The sequence below is a fragment of the Corapipo altera genome, unplaced genomic scaffold (assembly GCF_003945725.1).
Source record: "Corapipo altera isolate COAL_440 unplaced genomic scaffold, ASM394572v1 44, whole genome shotgun sequence".
NCBI classification, from domain to species: domain Eukaryota; kingdom Metazoa; phylum Chordata; class Aves; order Passeriformes; family Pipridae; genus Corapipo; species Corapipo altera.
Genome location: NW_020884880.1, coordinates 5,659,967 through 5,675,601, shown reverse-complemented (window position 1 = coordinate 5,675,601; position 15,635 = coordinate 5,659,967). Strand labels below are relative to the sequence as shown.

General features: G+C 35.6%; 1 protein-coding gene across 4 annotated transcripts in view; it reads right to left on the bottom strand.

Annotated features, from left to right (window-relative positions):
- Positions 1–15,635, bottom strand: part of PHF14 (PHD finger protein 14) — a 160,841-nt gene that overhangs the window by 88,881 nt on the left and 56,325 nt on the right. For all 4 annotated transcript variants that reach the window (XM_027639169.1, XM_027639167.1, XM_027639170.1 and 1 more), the window contains exons 15-16: positions 1,697–1,747; positions 1,414–1,535 (exon numbers count right to left, since the gene is read on the bottom strand). In XM_027639169.1, the coding sequence (XP_027494970.1) occupies positions 1,414–1,535; positions 1,697–1,747 (173 nt within the window). The remainder of the gene's footprint in view (positions 1–1,413; positions 1,536–1,696; positions 1,748–15,635) is intronic.

Sequence of the window (15,635 nt, the reverse complement as noted above, 5' to 3'; positions counted from 1 at the left end):
TTATGTCCTCCAGTGTGGTATTTAACACTTCTAGAAAAAGCCTAATTCAGTGCTTTTTTCACAGTAAAGTACATTATATGTTTTACCAGGGTTCCTTCCCACAACAAAATGGTCTTCCTGCATCTTTTATTTCTTGCAAAAAACAGGGTTGAAGAAAGCCCTTTATCTTGTCACGGGCAGTTAAAAACCTGCTGCCACAAGTTCTCATCAGTGTAATTGTAAGAGCAATCACTGTAACATCCCACCTCTATTCCACAGTCTGGGACTGAACAGGATCTAGGATTACCTCACAGTATTAGCTTGTCTGTGTATATGAGAGTCACAAGTTACTAATGAGCTGGCACAGGCACTTTGCCTTCAATTTGGAAATACAACTACAGTCTGGCACACAACCTTGAAGTTGTAACAATTTCTGTGGTAAATCATATGCTGGAATTAATATTAAACCCAGCTATTCTGAGCATGTACAAGGCATCTGTACCTGCGACTCTAAAGTTATGTGTTGTTTGCCTATATCAGTGATTCTGACTTTTCTCATAACTCTGATTCCTAGAAATAAATTAAAATACTTCTTTTGGAATAGTCCTTCAGTTAAAACCAGCAATTATATCTGACCTAAAGAGAAGAACTTGTCTAGAGGAATCTAGTTGAAGCATACAGGACCTAATACAACACACTTTTTTTAACCTGAACTTATTATGAGATCATTTTAATGAAAGCTCAGTAGATTCAATTAAAATCCACCTTCTGGTTGCTAAGCTTCATGATTCTTCTTTCAAGAATTGTGAGCAGTCTCTACAGCTTTGCAAAGAGGCCACAATGCTAGTTATAAAGTCAAAATCTGCAGAAGTTGTGGTCAACAGTAGCTATTTAATAGCAGCTATTCTACACTTTAATTAGATTTTTGCACCTATTAAAACATCATTCAACTTTTTTTTTTTTTACTTCTGTTTCAGATAAGAAACATGATTATCAAACCCTTTCAAGATCTGCATTAATGGAGGTTGCATTAATACATTTTTAAAAACATAAATTCCTCATAATCCACAGTTCAGCTCATAAAATTGTTAATTTTTTAAATTTAATTACTTTTAGGATGCACCTGTAGCTTTAATATCATTAAAATGCTGGTTAGTTTATCTTCCTGACCTGCCCTAAAACATTGACAATTCACCCTGACAAGAGCAAATTAATTCTCCTCTGTTAGAAAAACAGATTATCTTGGTTATTTACAATGTAAATGTTTTTGCCAGGTCAATAAGGGAATCAAGTCAGTATTTCTGATGTTTCCCCTAAATAAGAGGAGGAAATTGATCGTGTTCTTAAAAAGTACATTTTCTTCATTATAATCATGATGACAAAGTGATACAAATGGAACCTGAACTCCTCATGAGGTCACAGTGTCAAACCTACCTGACTAGATTTTCATTGTCTCCAGTCCCTTTGCAGGTAGCACACTCAGTCCTTAAATCTTCTGACTTGGGCTTCTTTTGCAGAACAGACTGACGTTGCCTTCTTTCTCTGGGAATCCGTTCCTGTCATAGCAGAAGGCAAAAGAAAGGAATGGGGAGGCAGGGAAAGGAGAGAAGGAAAGCAAATATTTTCAATCATGGCACTGAAAGTAACACTTCAGACCAAAGTTTAATTTTTTGTGAAACTGTTAAAAAAACAAACAAACAAAACGTTATATTCCAACCTCAGGTTTTTCTTCTTCAGGCACAAAGCTTCGTTTTCGTCCTCTAGTTCTCTAGAAGAGAATATATTTAAAATTCAATGTTAGGTAACAGAATGTTTTTGTTATTTATCTATTATTCCTAACAATAACAAAAACAAATGGTAGGAAGTAACTTAAAGCATTAACTACAAAACCACTACCAGACAACTACATTAACCAGTATTAGAACAACAATTAGAACATTCTGGATATAAATCTGTAGAACTAGGTAAAAAGTAAATATAAACATGTGATGTGAGCATGTTCAGTCTTATTCTAAAAAAAGACTATACTGCCAGCAGAACTACAAATCTCTTACAGACTTTCCATAAACTTCCAAACCTAATAATTTGAAATTTGACATGAGCAGTGTATTAAAATAAATTCCTGAGCACTGAAAAGTGCTTTATTTGTAAGTCAAGTGATAAGATTAAAACCAAAACTGTATCAAAACAGAAACAGAAAATAACTCTTACAGTTTTTGAGGAGTAACAAGAACTACAGCTTTCAAACTACAGCTTAATATAATGGGTATACGGCAAATGCTCATACAGCTGTAGCATTTACTAATATATGACCAGTACGTGGCACACAACAGGTGGAATGGGTGACACAAAAAAGTAGATATTTTTTCAGTATTCCACTTGACCAAAAAAATATAAATACCAGCAGTGTGGAGGACAAGATGTTTCCATGGACTATGACAGCAAGCACCAAAGTTTTACAAGCTCTAAGTTAACACACACAACTTGCGTGAGTTGAGATGCAGTCACTATGTATTATTTCTGAAACAGAAGCATTATGACTTTCCTGCATTAAAGAACTGCCAAAAGTTGACAATGTCACACTCTTTCGTTCTTGTTTAACAAGGAAAGAATATTAGAAAGGATGTGGAAGAAATAAGAGACATCTGAGACTATTCAAGCAACCCAAAATGTCTGATACACTGACACTAATAAAATAAATAAATAAACTTTAAAATGCTTGTTTTTCTGGGAGGAAATTAGGAAGTAATTTGTCATATTGTAAAATGTCACTGACTAATTTATGATTTCTTAAAATTTTTTTAAACAGCTGGTGTGCATTTCAGAAAAAGTAAAAAACATCTCACAGCAGTTTAGATGCACAAGTAGTTATAAATCCAATTCCAAAGAAGTTAGTAATATCAAGCTTCTCCTTTTGGGATCCTCTGTGAAGATGATTTATATTATCTTCAAATTAAGACTGTTCACTATTTTAAACTGTAAATAAACCTGCCACTCCAACACATCTATATCTTTCTACTTATGCAGATTTTGATCTGTGTATGTTAATAACATACTGTTTGGGAAGTTTTTTCTTTTATTAGACAGGAATTAACTGTAGTAGCACTGAATGTAGCAGAATAGAAAATACTAGTCTATTTTGTGCCTCTTTAAAATACTTTAATTACCATTGGGATTCTCTTTCACATTTCACTAAGGATGATTTCTGAAAAAATGTAAAACCTTATCTATTTAATACATATCAATATTTACTGTACAATTAATAATATAGTCATAATTGCAGTGTTCTACCTTCCACAAGTCACACAGTAGACACACAAGAGTCCGAATTTGGAAGAAGTCATTTATTACAGGTAACTGAATTCATCAGTGTCATATTAGAGGAGTTAATTTAACATTGGCTACATGTTAATTATATGTTACACAACCTAAAGTCACTGCAAATTAAAACTAGACCAAAAAAAAAATTTCATCAGACATCAGTACATTAACTGCCAATTTTATACTTTCAGCCTCTGGCATTAGTCCTCAGAACACTTTCAAACTTTGGCAATTTTAAACCATGTAGGCCCTGCTGAATGCAGTTGTATAAAGATTAAAAAGAAGTAGCTGTAAGGGTGCATGCCAAAATAGGCAGTGAGATGGTCCTCACTCTTCACGTTTAAGCAGCAAGAGACAAGAGTGCATGCTTTGTACTATCAGAGTAGTGTTATCTTGAAAAATTATATATAATTTGGAAATCTAGGTAACAATGACATTACTTTTTATTGTAAGTGGAAAATATTACAAGTTAATAACTCCGTTTTAAGGAGTGATGAATCATATTTAAACTTCGGCAAAATTGAGATACAAGATTTATAAATAATTTAGTCACCTTGGTCACAAAAATGTTGGTTTTCACCTGTCTACTATACAATGTGTGATGTATATGACCAGGAATGTCACATTACATTACACTTGCTTCCATTAGCTTTCTAAACCTGCAAACATACTTAAGCTTGTCTGACAATCACTAGAGAACAAACACCTTTGGCACACATATTTGTAGGATACTTTATATGCTTTTAAAATAACATAATTTTACATTATTTTTTTCCAAACTGACCTCCACAGTTAAAGATACTTGCGACACTTCTCACATCATTATACTATTGCCACTATTCACCATGGAAAATAACATCAAATTCACAACTGAAAATTGAATATTCTGTGACTTTCAACAACAGCCTGCCAGTAATTTGGCATTTGTAATTTTACATATGTTTTCACTAAAGTTACCTTACAGGTTGACAGAAAAGAATTAGATAAACCTGGGTTACTTTGTCCAGTATTATTCACTGCTGTTTGCCTCCAAGCACTGTATTTGCATTTTAAATTGCTTTGAATCATTTCTGTCATTAGCAGGTTCGGAATCAAAACATCAGAGACAATAAACATCAAATACTAGAGCTGTATGTATTTGCCATAAACTATTTAAAATTTAAGATTTCTTATTAAAAACAAGCTAAAGGAACCTTGATATTATATAATATATATTACAACTGTAATAAAGTTGATCATATTCAAAACTTATAACTTTTATCCAGTTAAAGATGCAAATAAAGACAGTGATTTTTAATCAAAACACTTGGCAATTCAATACTAGAGACATGTTCAATTTAGGATTTCCCTTTACCACAAAATGGAGCAAGTCAGTCTTGTGAAATCTGTCCCTGCATTTCCAAAAGTGTTCAAACGGTAAGTCAGGAAAGCAAAACCTCATGTTATCAGTACCCAAACAAAATCCCCATCAACGCCAGTACTATCCCAACAGGTTTTCTGTTTCACTGGAAAAGGTAGATATGCTGCAAAACATCTCTCATTTGGAATGGACAACTCAGTCCAGATCAAAACACAGCTAGGTGTGGATTAGACAGATGTACCAATATAATTTTCTACATATAGAAATAAAAGGTATCTGTGCAAAATGATTTCAAATATTTTAAAAAGTTTTCAAAAAATATTTCTATTATTGACATATAATGACAGGTGATTGGCAAGTCTTTGGTTGTGTCTCATCCACAGCTTTGGAATTCATTCAGTGGGCACTCAAGTAAGAGCTAACTCTGCTATGTGCTCAGACACTTCCCTACTATTCATAGTACAATTCCAGCCACTGAGCATTAGAGCTTACAGCATCAATGGAATCACCATGCAGGGACTGACGTTCTGCAGGCAACTTAAGATTTAGAATTATATGCCTATAGCAATAGGTTGATTCTCAGACAAACATGCCAAGGTCATAACCATGATAAAAGTGCAGATTCTATTTTTCATTTCGTATCCTTTCACTGTGGCAGTTAAATAATACAAATAAATTAATAAACTGATGCTAAAACCAGCCAAACTAATAAAATTTGACCTCCTGATAGTACACCATAATTTTCCTATTCCTCCCCTTTTCCAATGACTTCTTAACCTCTCCTTCTCTACCTCATCCAAACCACACCGAAGTTCTCCCTATGTCCCCCCAAATAAAGTGAGAACATCTTTCTTACACGGGTCTCATCCTTCCCATCCAGTTGCTCTAAAAAATACTCCAGTACTTAATTACCTTAGGCCTAGACAGTTCTCAAACAAATAATGGGTCTATAGGTTACTAAAGGCAATGCTACTATAATGGTAGGTAACTGCATAACTTATTTTTGCTAGAAAATCAAGTTAAAAGCTATTCTTTTTTTAAATAAGCGGTCTAGCTGCTGCATCACAAAGAACATACCTTACACTGAACTGAAAGAGAAAAGTAGTGCCTTATTTCATTAGCAATACATCCTAAAATAATCTGAGCAGACAAAGAAAGGTCAATGAATTAAAATTAAGATGCAAGCATAAAATGGAAATATTTTTAAACAAGAAGAAAAGAGAAACTTTGATGATAAAAATGATAAAAGATAAAAGAGATTAAATTCTTCTCATGAGTCTTCTTTAGCCTAACATTTCATAATCAAATGAACTTCTAGATAAACTCTTTAAAATCCCCCACAAGATTATGTTCCTCGGGTAAAGAGACTAAGTCATTTGATTCAATGAAATCATCAAGGTGAAAGCAAGCCATCTTCTCCAAGAATATCTTACTAAGGTTTAGCTTTCACATCAATTAAAATGACTTTACTCTGAAGAGAGTAATGCTCTGAGTAAATGAAACCTGAAGATTAACAATGACCCTTTTTGTCTTTTACTTCAAAACTTACCATCTGTGGAGGTTGAAGAACCATCTCACAGCAGTAAGACATACACCATTTCACTTAGTTATTTCATTAACTTCTGACTTTGTATTTATTATTTGGAAAAGAAAAAATCCTTCCTCTTTCTCTCTAACATTCTAAAAATTCATACAATCATTACAAGAGTACCTACAGAGAAACCATGATGGACACCACATACAAATAGCTATCAAACCTGGAAAGAAAGAGAAGTAGGAAAAACCCAACATTGGTTTGCTCCCATCTAATCTAGTTTGTAATGATCTAAGTTGACAGTTACTAAAATATTCCATAAAATACATATTATTTTATAATATATAATGCAAGCAATAAAACACAATTAAAAATGTTAGAGAAAGCCTCTGAAAAAAATAAAAGAAAAAAAATTAGGATAACTAGGGCATACGCTTCCATAGCCAAGGGAAAGATAAATAAAAAATTGATTTCCTTCAGACATCATGTTTTGTGTCACAAAAGTATCCATCTGTGCAGCACTCTGCTGTTACAGAGTGGAAAATTGCATATTGGCTTAGGAAATTAAATGAATCAGGATATAAATGGCTGAAATACATAATACTGACATAAGAAATTAATAATAAATGATGAGGTCATAAATAATACAACATGATGTAGACCAAATGTATGAGGGATATGGGGTGACCATGAAAAGAACTCGAGACACTTTAAAAAAAAAAAATCAGACAATTGCAAAAAAAGAACTGTCCAAAACAGAATGAAAAAATATTGTGGGAAAACGTGATAAACAACAGGTTCAAACCCAACTGAAGTGGGTGTCTCCACTCTGAACTTGGAAAAGCTAGAAGTGAATGCTTAATTTTCACATTTTTGTCTATAAGCAACTTGGTAACAACTGTACAACAACATGAAACATGTAAAATCAATAAGATTAGATAATGCATTGAGCGTAAGACTTTGAATTACCCAAAGCCACCCTGGACCCATTGTTACGTCTCTGGAAGACACATGCATTAAACCAGTTTATCCAAAGACAGTAATAAATGGCAGAATCTTCTTTCGGGGAAGTTTTGCTTTGCCAGCTGGAAAAAACCCACCAACATGACTGATCCAGAACTGGTCAACTGAAGAAAATCAGGGAGGTGATTCCAAAGAGTCACAAGTATGTACTCGTCTTGAGCTTTTATTAAAGTGATACTGGAGGATAAAAATTTATTCTGTCACCTGTTTCATTTCTTCTTCTACATGAGAAGATATAGAGGAGTTATCTTCTACATGAGAAGATATAGAGGAGTTAACAGTATTAATAATACATGGAAAAGAATATGAAATACTGAAAGCATCTGTGGTCAGTGGCAAGGGTTCAATTCCATTCCACATAAAGTGAACTAGCATGGTTCTGGATTTGATTTGCTAAGCCACTGTTTTTCCAAAAATCAATGGTGATACCTGCACAGCAATTTCAAAAGTTATTTGGGAAAGAAAATAGAAACCTAGGAGGGGTTAGAGAACAATATTTAAGAGAACATAAGCAAATCCCAGTCATTTGCAAAAGCTGTATTAATTCTGCCAACTATTTCAAACATCTGCTCCCAGTTTCTCCTTTCCTTAATATGTTAACTGGTTATAATTTTAATTGTTTGCACACGCACACAAAGGCAGCAAAGAGGCCTGGCACACCTGGTGACACCGTTCCAGTTGTGTAAATTCAGGGGTTTCACTACGTTAGCACGTACTGCTTGTGCCAACAGACAGGAAAGATGATGATCCTCATTATGCTCACGCTTCTATACCTCTTGGATGTCACAGAAACAATACTGTCATATACACAGGGCTCTTCTTTTTGGCACTGAGTTTCTGATACTGCTAACAGTGGTGGCATTGTGAAGCAAGCATTACTCTTCTTCACAAGAGCACAGGAAATATAGTCAGTAGTCCAAGTGCTCCTGGAGTTTGGTGGTACATGACATCATTAGCAAAGCGCACATTTTCATTCGAGAATTTCATATAAATAGTTCAAAACTAGTCTCAGAGTTCACAATAAAAAATTGATGAAATTACTAAAGACACTTGACTCTCAAAACTATTGGTACTATGGTTATTTCTTTCCTCTGTAAAAGTCTGTAGCTGTTGCTTTGTGTTGCAATTATAAGAGGGAAAAATGTGAAGGACTTTAGACGCTTCAATTTCTGTGGATCTGTAAATTCACATTTCTTCTCTGAAATAGCACATATTTGATTTCTGTTTCCCCAACAGACCTGCAGCTACAATGACTGCTTGAAAAAACCTGTAGCTACATGAAATACACAGTGAAGAGGGCCAGTATGAGATTACAGCCATGTTTTAATTCTGATTCCTATCTAAGCTCTTCAGGCATTTTTATCTTATGTCAACTTATAGCTAACACACTAATATTAATTATATACTTCCACAGTTTTATTTTTTATCAAACTATGGTTCATTGATACATATCACACATATGAAAAACTTTTGAATCCCAACTCTCTCACTTACACAGCCTTTATCATATACTGTTAAGGAGAATCTAAAAATCAGTAAACATTAGAATGTTATAGAATCATACGAAACAAAGAGGTCATGGCAAGGAGTCATTTATTACTACAGAACAGAGCACAACTCTGATATGAAACACAAGCAGAACTGAACACTCTCAGAAAACAGAACTGGCAAAACCTTTACTATACCAAAAAACAGACTTAACAAGATCACTATGGTAACTATCAATGGCATGCATAAAGCAAACCACAGATTTCCAAAAAAACACACAGGTTGAAACTGCACAGATACTGCGTTCTCTATTATGTTGCACATAAACCATGACCATCGTGCCAAGATAGCAATTTTCAACCCACGATGTCACCCATTCCTTAGGAAGAGTTCCACGTTACAAACTTCCTTTGCAAAGGTAAAAGTTACAATGAAGCCAGTGGCAGAAAAAAATCCCTTTGACTCCCTTTGCTTTGTTAAAAGGTAGAAAAAAAAGTTCAATTGATGGTACCACATAGGTATGAAATTACTTTAAATAAAGGTAAGGAGAGCTACGCAGACACCAGATGGCACACTCGTTCAGTACAGATCAAAGTGAACAACTTAAATGGTACACATCACTACTATTCAAAATCTATCTCTGAAATAATTATTTAATTTTCCAGAAAGATGACAGTAATAAAAAGGGAATTGTCAGAGAAGAAGAAACAGCAGTAAATCAAAATATGATTATAAGGAGAAACAAATCAACCATGAAGCCTAATTACACAGAATTACATTTTCTCTACTTTTTTAGTTCCCATTCTCCTGAGAACTTTCATTTTCTAGAAAAGCAAAACCGTTGCAGCATTCCTGCTGTCAAGCTACACTATCACTGAATCTAGCAATTAATTTGAAACTGCCATTTCAGGCTTAAACATAAAACAGAATTTGAGAACTAGCAGGATTGCTTTCTACCTTTTTTAACACAAATTTCCTCCAAATGCACATTTGGAGAACTGAAACAGAAGGAGGACAAAAAAGCCAGAAAAACTCAGTTTGCAGGGTGTTGCTAAAACAAGTGATTCTTTCCTGGAAAACTGAACTTAACTGTACTTATCTACAGAAGTGACAGATATGCTAATTACCTTTACTTACAGACATACTAATATTTACACCATTGGAATACCATTTGGAAAATACTTCCATCTCTTCATGCCTTTGCTACATTAAAAACAAGTGATCTTTCATCCGTAGGTTTTTTCCTTGTTTTCTTAAAAACCAAACCAACCAACCAAAACAATCTCCAAACACCAAACAAAGCAAAACAACCAATGAAACCAACCAACCAACCAAAAAAACCCAAACCAAAACCCCAGCAAAAGACCAAAACATAACAAAACAAAAACCCACACAAAAACAAACAAACCCACCCCAAAACCAAAACCAACAAACAAAAAAACCAAAAAAACCCAAACCCACAAAACTCTGATACACTCAATTCACTTCAAGCATTGTGGAAAAGCTGCATCTTACTTGTGTCCTTTTTATATTTGATCTGAAGCCAAAAGAGTCCTATACTATCACATCTCCATGTATCTGGCAAGCTAAATGAATTAGTTTTTACATTTGCATTGACATGTCATAGACTCATTTGAGTTTTTATATTCAGTGATGAAGAAAACAAAGTATTTTACAATGTCCTTTATAATGAAAACCTTAAGTTTCAGAAAGCTGACTCATGATTATTTTTATTCTAGAGCAATAATGATCAGTCGACTGCAATTAATCTTTTAATTTCATTATGTCAAAATCACTACGAATAGTTGCTTTAAAAGGTCTTCCAGGTACTTATTTAGAAGTCATATTTAAATGAGTTGGCCAATCATTGGCAATGCTAATTAAAATTATGACTGATAAGTATGGATAGCTGGTTTAAAATTATTTGCTGTTTTCATGAAGCACTGATACTTACACTCAAATTGGAACTGATGATCTGTTTTCCCCTTGTAGGCAAGTTTTATCCAAAACCTGAATCTATGACATCACATAATTAAACTACAGGACAGATGTTTGGAAACCACTTTGGTAGAAATGCTTCAGGTAAATACAAGATAACAATCCTGTTTTATCTTTAATATACTTGGAAACAAAACAAAACAAAACAAATCACTCTTCTGCTATCTTTTCCTATTAGAAAAAAACAGCAAGAAATACTAAACTGTTCCAAATATCAGTATTCATTTGTAAAACAAAAGCAGTACACAAAAAAGCCCCTATGCTAAGAACAGTTTGCAGGTGCTTTGTCAAGTTTGGGGGTTTTTGTTTCTCTTTTGGATTTTGTGGGGGTTTGTTTAGTTTTGGGGGTTTGTGGTTGTTTGTTGGGTTTTTTAAACTTTTTTTACCTAGATTACAGTCCCTTAGGTTCTTCCATGTTCTGAAGAATGAACAGAATACTGTTGGCTACTAATTCTTTCCCCAAAATGCAGACTTTTTACGGTTAAACAGAAAAATCACTATCTGTTCATCTGGATTTTATCCAATCCACTTACAGAAAAAGATTTTCAGGTTTTAAATAACAAAACTGTGTTTTATATCAGAGTATCAGAAGGCTTTATTTACAGGTCTCAACTATTAAGTTTCCAAAATGCCTTCACAAAATGGATTTCGCCTTTATAACACTAGGTAGATAGTTGCTTCTCAATAAAAATGAATAAAAATGGAATTTCCACTAAAAAACCAAAAACAAACAAAAAAAGAAAAACATACCAAAAAACCAAACAAAAAACCTAAATAACTCCCTCCCCCAAAAAACCCAACAAACAAAAACCAAAAAAACCAACCAACCAACCAAAAAAAAAAGAAACAAAACTAGAAAACAGCCTCTAAAATGCTCATTAAGAGTACAAAGATCTGACAGTATTTATTGAAAGATGGAATACCCAAAACCACAAACACTACTTAACTTTAAAGGATACAGCAAAATCACAGGAAAAAGCATTCCTTACCACCTCTTAGAGCACACAGCTAGCTCCAACTGCACAAAATTGCTTTAGAAGATGTGCATGTATGTATATGACATTTCTTACAGAAACTGTTACACTTCCAGACAACAGCATGTACAGTAGGTAAAGCACAGTTTACGAAATTTTAAAAAATTCACTGAAATACACTTAAGAAAATTTTTTTTGAAGGACAGGATAATCCTTATTTTGCAAAAATATGACACCAGACTAACAAAAATTATTTTAGCAATGACATGCTCAATAAAAAAAATAACCTGTGTATTCTTTTTTAATTCCAGGATAGCAAATGAAGTTAACATTTATTAAAAGCTGATTTTTTATAATATGGATCACCTCAAAAAGACTCTGAAAACCGGAATATACATAGCTGAGCAGAGCAGAAGCATTAATCTCTCAACTTACTGCTGCAAAACACTTCTGCATTTCTTTAAAGTATTTTCTAAAGAAACAGTTATTTTGCATTTTTAATCTTCATTAAAAAAAACTAAAAAAAATTGCACAATTTTGAAAAGACAGTGTTAAAAAACATTCAGATTTATAAGAAAAAAAAGTGTTTATAGAACTCTGGTTTATGCAATTAGCTATTGATTGCTATTACCTATTAGCTAATCTTCAGCTATTAATTTCTCTGAAATTAACTACCAGCAGAGATAATAATTTGTGACGCTTATACAAGTGTGAAATTGGAATTACAGAGATTACAGATTTTAAAAAAACCTATCTTAAAGAGTTATGCACTGAAATGCATAAACCTAAAAGGTCACTAGATAGGGCTTTAACTATATAAAGCATAAACAATTAATTCAATTCTGTCCACAGATACAGCCATTATACAACAGAACTAAGTATAAAGACCTAATGTCTTGTTCATTTACATTCATTTGTAATTTGCACAGAGCCTGGCTCAGAGTAAAATTATGATGTATTTAAATTTACCCTTGTATATATGGTCTTTCTTAGGAAGTTTAAAGTCAGAAAGGTATCCTTGTAAACTTAAGTTAAAATTTTAATGTACAATATGATAGTTGCTCTCTCCAAAACAATGCAGTCCAAACAGCTGGATCTTCTCTCTGTCCTTCGATTTCTTTGAAACAGCTGCTGTACAGTGCAGAAATAACATCTGCCCATTACAGGATGAGGACGGTCACCTCACAAACAGGGACAGAGACAAGGCAGAGATGTTTAACACTTTCTTTGCCCCTCTCTTCAACACCAATGACAGGCTAAGGGGGTCCCAGTGCTGGAAGACCACAGCTGTGAAAATCATCAACTCCCAGTCAACCTTGAACTTGTGCGGGATCTGCTGCTCCAGCTGGATCTCTGTAAGTCTATTTGAGCTGATGGGATTCATTACAGAATAATCAAAGAGCTGGCTGATGTCATTACAAGGCCTCTCTCAGCTGCATTTGAATGGTTCTGGGAATCTGGAGAGGTCCCAGCTGACTGGAAGCTGGCTAACATTGTCCCAGTTTTCAAGAAGAGCAAGAAGGATGACCCTGACTACAGGCCTGTCATTCTCACTTTGATGACTGGTAAAATTATGAAGAAGGTTGTTCTGGGAGATACTGAAAAACACTTGAAGGACAACAAGGTCATCGTTCACAGCCAGCACAGCTTCATGAGGGGAAAGTCTGCCTTGTCAAACTTAATTTCCTTAGATTACAGGAAATGGGGTAGCATCAGATTGGCAACTGGTAACTAGTGGGGTTCTGCAAGGCTCCATCTTAGGCCCAATTCTCTTCAACACCTTCATAAACACTTGGACCCAGGACTCTAAGGTATACTAAGTAAGTTTGCTGATGTCAAACAAACCAATGTCAAAAAGTTGACTCCCTTGAAGGCAGAGAGGCCCTGCAGAGGGACCTAGACAAATGAGAGGGCTGCACAATCACCCACCGTATCAAGTTTAACAAGGGCAAGTGGCCAATTCTGCACCTTGGATGAGGCAACCCTGGGTGTACAGACAGACTGGGAAATAAGAGGCTGGAGAGCAGTGTCATGCTGGGGATCCTGGTTGATGGCAAGCTGAACATGAGTCAGCAGTGCCCTGGCAGCCAGGAGGGTCAACCATGTCCTGGGGTGTATCAGGCACAGCATCAACAGTTATTTGAGAGAGGTGATTGTCCTAGTCTGCTCTGCACTGGAGAGACCTCACTTCGAGTGCTGGGTGCAGCTTTGGATGCCACAATATAATAAAGGTATAAAGCTATTAAAGCTATCAAAGGGCATCCAAAGCAGGGCAATGAAGGTGGTGAAGGGCCTTGAGGGGAAGACATTCAAAGAATGGCTTGTTCAGTCTGGAGAAGAGGAGACTGAGGGGAGACCTCATTGCAGTCTACAACTTCCTCATGAAGGGAAGCAACAGGAAGGCACGGATCCCTCCTCTCTGGTGACCAGTAACAAAACCCAAGAGAATGGCCTGAAGTTGTGTCAGGGAAGGCTTAGGTTGGATATTAGGAAAAGGTTCTTCACCCAGAGGATGGCTGGGCACTGCAACAGGCTCCCCAGAGAAATGGTCACAGCATTAAGCCTGAGAGAGTTCAAGAAGCTTCTTGACAATGCTCGGGCACATGGTGTGACTCTTGGAGTTGTCCTGTGCAAAGCCAGGAGTTGGACTTTGATGATCCTTGGGGGTTTCTTTCAACTCAGAACATTCTGTAATTCTATGATTCTACATAAATATATTCTGAAATATTTGAAAACTAATAGATGGAAATACTACAGAGTACTTTTAAAAAGGTTATACAGCTTTAGGATATAAAATACTGCACTGACACACAATTAATGTAGAGAACTGTACAAGGGAGAAGCACTGTCCTGACTCTGAATAACCTGCTTCAGTCTTAGTTCTCTCACACTTCCAAATTACAGGAGGAAACAGCTTCCAGCGTCATGCAGAAGTTGTGAACAGTAGCGTACTTCAATTGTCACGGGTCTCTGGCCATCTGTCCTGGTTTTGGCTGGGACAGAGTTCATTTGCTTCTTAGTGGTTGGTATAGTACTGTGGTTTTTGGATTTACTATGAGTATTCTGAATTGGAAGGGATCCACAGGGATCATGAAGTCCAGTGAATGGTCCATACAGGGATTAAACCCATGACCTTGGCATTTTTAGCACCCTACTCTAACCAAGTGAGCTAATCTGGCCTCAACAATGCTGATAACACACTGATGTTTTGGCCGTTGCTAAGTTATGCATAGCCAAGTCAAGGACTTTTCAGTGTCTTATACTCTGCTAAGGAGGAACTGCACAAAAAGCTGGGAAGGAGCATAGCCAGGAGAGTTGACCAGAACTGGCCAAAGGGATATTCCACACCACAGAACATTGTAACAGTACATAAACTGGGGGAGTTACCCACAAGAGGGCCAATCGTTGGAGCGGGGAACAGGCTGGTCAGTGTTTGATGCTCCTCTTTGACAGAGTAGATCTGTCAACAGGGCAGTAAAGATGTTATCTTGCAAATCTGTATGCTGCAGAAAAGTAGAGAACTGGAGAGAACTGAGACTAAAAATTCAAGTAGAGGAACAAAATCTTTCTCAAACTGGTAGCAGTAATTTTTCCACAGTGTAATTCCATACAGTGCCAACACACTAGTCCACTCAAAGTCAGTTAATCTCTACATTACATACCATAATATGTGCAGATATACTATGTTAACATATGAGGTGCCAAATCACCAGTGTAGCACCTGTCTTGCTCATAACAGTGTCACTGCACTAGAGGAACACTTAGGAGCAATCAGACTTCCCTCCATTTAGCACAGAAGCTTGGCAGTTGTTACACAGGCCTTAGAATAAACCAATCTTGTCTTCCAAAGGAGGATTTCTGAACAATGCCTTATCTATCACTCCTTTGTTTGAATGTCTTTCCTGCAATACTTTTGGTTCTCTTTAGTCCTCCCAGAATCATGAATCCTCACAGCCTA